This window comes from Pseudophryne corroboree, chromosome 1, assembly GCF_028390025.1.
Source record: "Pseudophryne corroboree isolate aPseCor3 chromosome 1, aPseCor3.hap2, whole genome shotgun sequence".
Lineage (NCBI taxonomy): Eukaryota > Metazoa > Chordata > Amphibia > Anura > Myobatrachidae > Pseudophryne > Pseudophryne corroboree.
In genome coordinates, this window is record NC_086444.1 from 994,774,810 (window position 1) to 994,784,022 (window position 9,213).

Here is a 9,213-nt window from a genome sequence, read left to right on the forward strand (position 1 = left end):
AGGATATATTTTTAACAACGCCCTCACATTCAGTTCTTTACAACAGGATTGCCTCGGTGTCCGCTGAAAGCAGGAGCATTACAAGCAGCAATTCAAAAACTACTGCATACAAAGGTAATTGTTCCAGTCCCAGAGTCTCAAAGAGGAATGGGATTTTATTCAAATCTTTTTGTAGTTCCAAAACCGGATGGGTCGGTCAGACCAATACTCAATTTAAAAGTTTAAAACCAGTTCCTAACGGTCTACAGATTCAAGATGGAGTCAATCCAGTAATTTATTGTAGGATTGGAACAAGAGGAATTCATGGTGTCCTTGGACATAAAGGATGCTTACCTTCATGTACCAATTTGGACTCCAAACCATGCGTATTTATGATTCACATTGTAGAAGAGTCACTACCAGTTCAGAGCGTTGCTATTCGGTCTATCATCAGCTCCGATAATATTTACAAAAATTGTGTCGATAATGGTCGCGGATCTGAGAGCCTTAGGAGTTACGATCATTCCTTACCTGGACGATCTGCTAATCAAGGCCCACTCTCAGGACCAGTTGATCAGCGATGCTCAAACGACGCATCAAATTCTCATTCAGCATGGCTGGAAAGTGAACTTCAAGAAATCCAGCCGGACACCAACGCAGAGGATCCAATTCCGAGATCTAATACTAGACACAAGACTATTGAAGGTGTTTCTCCCAGAGAACAAGATCCAGGACATAAGGAAGCTGGTGAAAGATACTAAAGAACCAAACAATTTCCTTACACCTATGTGTACAGCTTCTCGGAAAGATGGTGGCATCTTACGAAGCCATACAGTACAGCAGTCTTAACTCCAGACCGTTCCAGATTAATCTGATTGCTCAGGGAGCAGGCTTTCATTGGCTTCTAAATCGAAGTATTCGTTTATTGCCACAGGTCAGGACCTCGTTACTTCGGTGGTCATTACACATGAATCTGACAGTAAGCAAGAGATTTGGAATTTGGGATTGGAGGTTCCTAACAACGGATGCCAGTCTCAGAGGTTGGGGGGCAGTACTAGGAGACCATCAATTTCAGGGAAGATGGACGCCACAGGAAAGTACTCTGCCCATAAATATTCTGGAACTGAGAGCAATTTACAATGCGCTTCTCCTAGCCGAGGATCTAGTAAAGAACCAAGAGATAAGAATACAATCGGACAATGTGACAGCAACAGCGTACATAAACCATCAGAGAGGAACAAGAAGCAAAATGGCCTTTAAGGGATGCCACAAAGATCTTGTTGTGGGCAGAAAGGTGCAACATCATCCTCTCTGCGGTGTTTATTCCGGGGTAGGCAACAGGGAAGCAGACTATCTCAGTCGACAAGACATGCACCCAGGAGAGTAGGTCTACACCCACAGGACTTCGAGATGGTGATGAGGAGATGGGGCCTACCTCAGGTGGACTTAATGGCATCTCAAAACAATCAGTTGCCCAGGTACGTGGCCAGAACGAGAGATCCAGCAGCAGAAGCAGTGGATGCGTTGACAATTCCATGGTTGTACAGTCGAGTGTACATTTTTCCACCATTTCCCCTCATCCCCAGAGTGCTTAAGGTGGCGAAACGGGAAAGAGTGTGGGCAATACTATTTGTACCAGATTGGCCTCGCAGGAGTTGGTACTCGGACTTGAGGGAACTACTAGGGGAAGAACCCTGGAGGTTGCCTCAGAGAGAGGACCTCTTGTCACAGGGACAATTTCTACACCCAGACCTAGAAAACCAGTCACGGCTATGCACTACCATAGAATTTGGAAAAGATATATGGAGTGGTGTCAAGAAAAGGGGTGGAATTCAAAGGAATTTTGGTTGTGTAGGCTTTTATGTTTTCTACAAGCTGGCTTAAATGGAGGGCTACGGCTAAGTTCCTTGAATCGTCTCTTTCCATTTTCTTTCAACAATGTCTGGCTTCCCTACAGGAGGTTCAAACGTTTTTGCAGGGGGCTCTGAGGATTCAACCTCCTTTCCGCCCACCCACGGCACCGTGGGACTTAAATTTAGTTCTAGATTTTTTTTAAATCAGCTATTTTTTAGCCTTTGGAAAAAGCAGATTTTAAATAAATATCCTGGAAGGTTACTCTGTTACTAGCCTTAGCTTCTGCAAGAAGGGTCTCAGAGTCGGGAGCCCTATCATGTAAAAGTCCTTTTCTGATTTTTCATGAGGATAGGGCATCACTCCGTACGAGGGCGGAATTCCTTCCAAAGGTGGTTTCAGGTTTTCATGTTAATCAACCCATTGTGGTCCCATCCTTTCAAGGTTTGGCAGAAGTGGACGTGTCTTTTTACGTGGTAAGAGCTTTATGGATTTATGTACAAGCTACGTCATCTATCAGGAAGTCTGATTATTTGTTTGTCCTCTGTGATGGTCCTAAGAAAGGTTGGCTGGCATCTAAACAGACTCTGGCTAGATGGATCAGGCTTACTATTAAACAGGCTAATATATCATGTGGTAGACGAGCTCCGGTTCAGGTAAGTGCTCATACTACCAGATCGGTGGGAGCCTCATGGGCGGCAGCCAGATGTACCCTTCACTACTCAACTTTGCAGGGCAGCTATATGGTCATCTGTGCACACGTTCACAAAGTTCTACAGGTTTGATAAGTTTGCGTCCAGAGATTCAAGGTTTGGACGATTAGTTTTGCAGGCCGCAGACAGCACTCCCGCCCATGGGAGTAACTTTGGGACGTCCCCATCTGTCTAAAGTCAGTCCAGTGTCCCCTAGTGGATGAAAGAGAAAAGAGGATTTTGGTACTTACCGATAAATCCGTTTTTCTGAATCCACTCTGGGACACTGGGCGCCCGCCTCGGTGCTGTCAGCCTGCAGTGTTCTTGTTATTGAAACAGTTCGTGCAAACAGTGTTAGATTCTTTTAAATAAATTCTTGGTTGCTGTTTGATATGTTTTTACGGTCGGTTCCTCGCCATTAGAGTTGGTAGTTTCATGTCCTATTCTCTCCATCAAATTTTCCAAACTGAAGGATAGGGGGCGTGAAGGGGGAGGGGCCGGCTGTTCATAAAATGTTTGATGTTAGATTGTGCCACACCTCCGGTTGCAAGCTTCACACCCCATCTGTCTACAGTCAGTCCAGTGTCCCCAAATGGATTCAGAGATTTAGATTTATCGGTAAGTACCAAAATCCTCTTTTCGTATGCAGATTCGGCTGAGGTCGCACTCAGAATATAGGCATAAGTCCCACATAAAGACACTCAGCGTTATCAAGTCATGCTGTTTAATGTGCAAGGAGGCTAGATGTAAGTGGACATGTCTGTATACATCCCCAGAAGGAAATGGCTGATGTAGTTGCTTTTATTCGTAGGTATTCCAGATGAAATGCCTGTAACTCCTGGGACTGGATCTGACTCGGCTATGTTACAACCTCAGGTGACCTCCTCCCCTTACTCACCACTTACAGTTTCGATGCCAGCAGTTAACCAGCCCTTACTGCCTCTGCCTCAGACTCTGAGTGCTTACCAGGATCCGCTCTATCCTGGATTTCCTGTGAATGAAAAGGGGGAGAGAGCCACGGCACCTCCTCCCTACTCCCTTTATAAGAATGGAGATGACCTACCTAGTGGTAAGTCATATTGGGGGAGGGGAATTGCCTTTTGCAGAATGTAAACCTTTGTTTTTCTATTAAATGGAACAATAATGCTGTTATTTTAGTTATTTTTTTTTTTTCCCCTCCTTTAGATAAAAGCATCCTTCATTTCTTCTACAACCTTGGCATAAAGGTTAGTTTTGTTTTTCCCCAGTAGGGTGTCCTCTCCTGGGTGGGTGCTATCAAACAATAATATTATTATTCTTATTATAGGTAATATTATTATTAGTAGCTTTGTAACTGTTTCAGTTGCTAGATAAATGTTCTGTTTGTGGATAATGAGTTACCATGGTTATTGTTGCTGTTTGTGATTTGTTATATGGTGCTTTGTGGACTATGATTGCTTGCATGATTCCAGCCATGCTGCAGAGTAATGCCAGCTGCCACTGACGTCTCTCTTGCAGCGGGCTGATCATGCTGCTGCCTTACAGTAGCCACATGCACGTTCCCTAACACTAATGTATCAAGTGTTCCCACATCTCTTAGATAAGGGTTGGTCAGTAAGTGGCCATGCATCTGCTGAAAAACTACACATCCTAGCATGTCCTATTTGGCTAAAACTGTTGTGCCCACCCCTGTCTTAGATTACAGTCTTTACCATGTATCATGTCTTTGTGAAATGATCCCCCTCAGTTGATAGCACTACATAATGTCAGCTACATCTGTAGCAATACTCCTTCCCAGACTGTTTATACTATATTAATTAATATTGTATGTTTGTGTTCTAAATGAAGAGAACTAATACTTTTTTTTTTATCTCAAATTTTTCAAGGCTTTTACGTGTCCAATGTGGCCCCCACACTTCTACTTGCACCCTCTTCATCAAGCATACTTAAATATGTGCAGGATGTACCCAAATGTTCATGTTTACCCACAAAACCATTGGGTGCAGGAAACCACTGTTGACCAAAGTGATGTAGACCCTTCAGTCTTTGCTCATCAGAGTGATGTGAGGAATGAAAACCATTCTGCAACTTTATGCCCCCCAGGAGTGCTAACTTCATCTGTCCAAATGCCTGCATTTGCTGGATCAATTCCTCCCCAGCCTAACCAATCAGAGGAAAAGCATCCGTTCCAGACACAGGGTAGTGACTTTGAAGACTCAATCACAAGCAAGACCATGTACTCACACCCTCCTTTTGGACAGGGATCCTACATGGGACCTGTTCCAATAGCATCACCATTTTTCCCACCCGTTTGGTATGGCTATCCATATCAAGGTTACATTGAAAATGCAGTTGTACGACAGAATGTTTTTGTTACCCCTATGGATAGAGATTTGCCTGGAACCCTTACACCAGGGGATGTCATGGAAAATATTTCAGTTCAAGAAGCAATAAAACAGCCCCAGGAGTTAATGAATGAATGCAAGCCAGATTTGCCCGTATTCTCTGCTAGTGCTACTGCCAGCGAGCCTGGGTCTCAAACCGCGTTGGTGAAAGCAGAACAAGTGATAACTCCAGATACAACACAGATATTGGAGCAGCAGAGTCTTCCAACAAAACTGACTGATATCCAGTTTGCTCCGCCTGTTTTACCCGAAACGCCAGAAGACAGGGAATCTGCTGAGAAAGAAATGGATCCAGTAGCCATAGCATCAGCACAGATCAATCCTCCTGATGAAAGGCCACCCAGAGCAAGGGAAGAGAGCTCAGAGGACGAGAGGGAGGTATCTAACCTACTGAGTCGAGGCAGGTCGAAGAACTTTTACAATCAGTCCTATGGTACCAGGAGGCCTCGGAATGAGAGGTTATATCAGCCCAACAGAGGAGGCTACCAGTATTTTAGAAATGATGAGGGCTGGAAGGTGCAGAGAAACAGGGAAGATGGCTATCAGCATCACCGATATGTCAGGGGCAGGCCTAGTCGGAGACGGCCAATGGGGGACAGACCACAACATGAATAAAAATTCATAGTTTATGTCGCTGTAAAAAAGAAAGTTATTTTCTTTTCACTTTTATTTATTTGAATAGTATATTCAAGATAATAAAATGAAATCCTATATTGTATAATGTTCAGATAAAGGGTTATTATGGGGAAAATTGTATCTCCTGGCTAAAGTTTAACCATTTTGTGTTTCATAATATTGTGGTTAGTGCAAAATAGACTGATAAGTGGGGATTGTGTCATGACCATGCGGTCATGATTTATTTAAATAGAAGCTTAATATCGGAAACCTTCAGTGTTCTATGAGGGGTAGAAATTGTACTGTCTGATTTCCCCCCCACCTCGGCACTGGGTTAATGTTAATGCAGTGAAAAAGTTGGATTCTCACACCAAATACAGGTGTCACTTTTTGATAGTTTTAAATGCCTTAGAGTTCTGATAACTGTGTTGCTTCTGGATGTGCTTCCATTCCAAAGGCCTTTCATTTTGGGATTTCCCAAACCTTGTCAATAATCAAGAGGGAGAAACTTGAATGTAGCTTATGGTGACTTGTAAATAAAATTGTTTAACCACTTCAGTGCTAGGGACGGTGTTGCATTGTCTACTTGGCATTGAATAAACTAATCAGTATTTCTTTTTTTTTTTTAATGTAACTCCCAAGTCATCATGGGAATAATGTTGGGTGTGTTGCCCTATTCTGTAATAAAGTTAGAGGTTATTAAAATAGGGGTTATTGCAATGGAAGCTAACATTTAGCATTTGCTTTGTGTAAAGCTCTGCTTGGTGGTAGAAACTTATCAGCCACTTATGGGTTAGGGACATTTATGTATCCGGGGTGGTAGCGTACACATTGGGCAATGGTCGATAGCTGCTAGCAATAAATGAAAGCTGCAGAGTGAATGATTGACAGCCTGTGTTCCAGCACAGAACTTTTTAAAGCAACCACGGATGCTACACTTTGCACTGACATATCATAAAGACGTGTAAGCATATCAATTATTTTATATTTTAATTCTGATGAACTTACACTACTCTGTTCCTTGCGCCTCAATGTAATTTTTTTAAGAAGCATAGAGTTTAACGTAACATTATTTTTGTTATGCTGATGTATATAAATCCACCCCTTTCACTTTTACCCTTCTTACATTTGTTTTTGTTGCTTTTGGTGGACTCTTGAATGTGTTCTTTGCAGATTTACAATGTACTTGATGCTTATTGTTTGCAGAAAAGTTTCTGGGAAGCATACTGTATATTTTTGTACTTTATCTCCTGAGTGCAGTGTGTTTTGGAAGCCCCTTTTGCTGTCATCATGTTTACATGTTATGTATGTTGGTTTTTATTTCCTCCCTACATCCAGATTAAAGGACTAATTTAGCGCCATTGACTGATAAGCATGGTTAACTTTGGTTTCTCAATGTATTCATGTTAACAAAACATCAGTTATGTGTTTGTCTTGTTTAACGTTAAAAAATTATTGACAAATAAAGAAGAAAAACTTGCTTATTTAAAATGAATGCTGTACAAAGAAATTTTATTTTTAATGAAACTAGAAAAAACAATCAATGTTTACTGGAAGTTATGTGAGAAATCCTGACTTTCTGCTTGCAGGTATACTGTGTACATACTGTATAGCTGCTAGACTATGTGGATAATTTAATCAGACTCTCCCCACAAGTCTGTGCGGCAATATGCTACACTTATGGAAGCTCCGGACTAGCTAATTAATATTTGCAACTACAAAGATCTTTGAGATAAGAAACTCTTCCTAATTAAATTAATGCCCCCCCCTCCCCGTGTAGTATTTCAGAGGTGGACAAAATGGTACTAAGGAGTCAACTGCTCAAATTCAGGAACTCAGTGAACCTTTGATTCACACTTTGAGTGCAGTTTTGGGGATTTATACAAATAACAGCATAAACCGATATCCAGCTAAAAAGGAAAAATTTGCACCTGTACAAACCATTTAGGCAGCTACATTTTACCACTGCTAATTTAGTGCTAAGGTAGGACATAAAAGTTCAGTAAAATATATGTAAAAATGTTGCTGTCCGAATACTTCTGAGTTACTTGCCTCCTTCATATCCAAAATTGAGGAAACCCGACACGATATCTCCTCCCGTCACCCCTCTGCTGCTGCCCCCTTGCCCTATCCCACCCTGTACTCCTTACGTCCCACTACAGACAGGGAAATCCACTCTCTCATCCCCCACCCCCCCTACCCTCTCAACCTGACCCATCTTCTCCACTCCCTCTCCCCCACTGCCTGCTCCCACCTTGGTCACCTCTTTAACCTATCGCTCTGTACCGGCATCTTTCCCTCACCATTCAAACATGCTCTGAGCTTGCCTGTTCTAAAAAAAAAAAAAAACTCAACCTCGACCCTTCATCACCCACTAGCTACCGCCCCATCTCTCTTCTCCCATTCGCCTCCAAACTACTTGAACGACTGGTCTACAGCCATCTCACAAGCTACCTCTCTGACAACTCCAGCCTTGATCCACTACAATCTGGCTCTCATCCACTCCACTCCACTGAGACTGCCCTGGTGAAAGTCACCAATGACCTGCTTTCGGCCAAATCAAGGGGCTACTTCTCTCTGCTTATCTTTCTGGACCTCTCTGCTGCCTTTTACACCGTGGATCATCCTCTCCTCCGCACACTCCATAACATTGGCCTCTTTAGCACTGTCCTTGACTGGTTTACCTCCTACCTCACTTACCGCTCCTTCTCTGTGTCTGCCTCCGGCACCACCTCACACCCTTCCATCCTTCCTATTGGTATCCCTCAGGGTTCTGTCCTCTGCCCCCTTCTGTTCTCCCTGTACACCTCTTCCCTCGGTGCGCTCAATAACTCCTTTGGCCTTCAATTCTACCTCTTCTGATCTGTCCCCCTCTGTCCTCTCTCAGGTTTCCAGCTGCCTCTCCGCCATCTCCTCCTGGATGTCTGAACGCTCTCTGAAGCTCAACATGGACAAAACTGAACTCATTCTTTCCCCCAGCCAGAGTAACATCCTCTGCCAATCTCTCTCTCACTGTTGACACCACCACCATCTCCCTGTTCCACCATCTTTGCTGATTGGGCGTCACTCTTGACTCCTCCCTCTCCTTTGTACCCCACAGCCAAGCTCTGGCACAATCCTGTCCCAGCTACGCAACATTGCTCGCATCAGGCTATTTCTCTCCCAGAGTGCAACTAAACTTATCATCCGCTCACTGGTCATCTCACGACTCGACTACTGCAATGTTCTCACTGGCCTCACTTGCTCCCCTCCAATCTGTCCTCCACTCCACAGCTAGGCTTATCGTCCTCTACCGCTGCTCCACATCTGCCTCTTCCCTTCAACAAAATGTGCACTGGCTCCCATTCCCCTAGAGCAGCGGTGGCCAACCAGTGGCTCTTGAGCCGTATGCGGCTTTCTTTATTGAAATGTGGCTCCCAACACTTTAAATCATGTGACCACAACAAATACAGAAACCGCTGCACTCCAGACAAGCAGCAGAACTACGGAGAATGAAAACGGAAGAAGCCAGATACTAGAGATGAGACACCCACCAGCAAACAGAGGACACATTAAGGGCTGCTGCAATGGCATAAATTGGTGGGGAGGCTGAAGTGATACAGTACATGAGGGTGAGCTAGAGTGACTCAAAGCAGAGCTGGCTAGAGTGACACAGGAGGGTCCTGGCAGGAGTGACACATGGGGGAGCTGAC

General features: G+C 43.8%; 1 protein-coding gene across 1 annotated transcript in view; it reads left to right on the top strand.

Annotated features, from left to right (window-relative positions):
- OTUD4 (OTU deubiquitinase 4) overlaps positions 1 to 7,016 on the top strand; it is a 109,296-nt gene extending 102,280 nt beyond the window's left edge. The window contains exons 18-20 of the mRNA XM_063920605.1: positions 3,334 to 3,591; positions 3,708 to 3,748; positions 4,388 to 7,016. Coding sequence (XP_063776675.1) covers positions 3,334 to 3,591; positions 3,708 to 3,748; positions 4,388 to 5,521 — 1,433 coding nt within the window. The 3' untranslated portion in view covers positions 5,522 to 7,016. The remainder of the gene's footprint in view (positions 1 to 3,333; positions 3,592 to 3,707; positions 3,749 to 4,387) is intronic.
- The last annotated feature ends 2,197 nt before the right edge of the window (positions 7,017 to 9,213 follow it).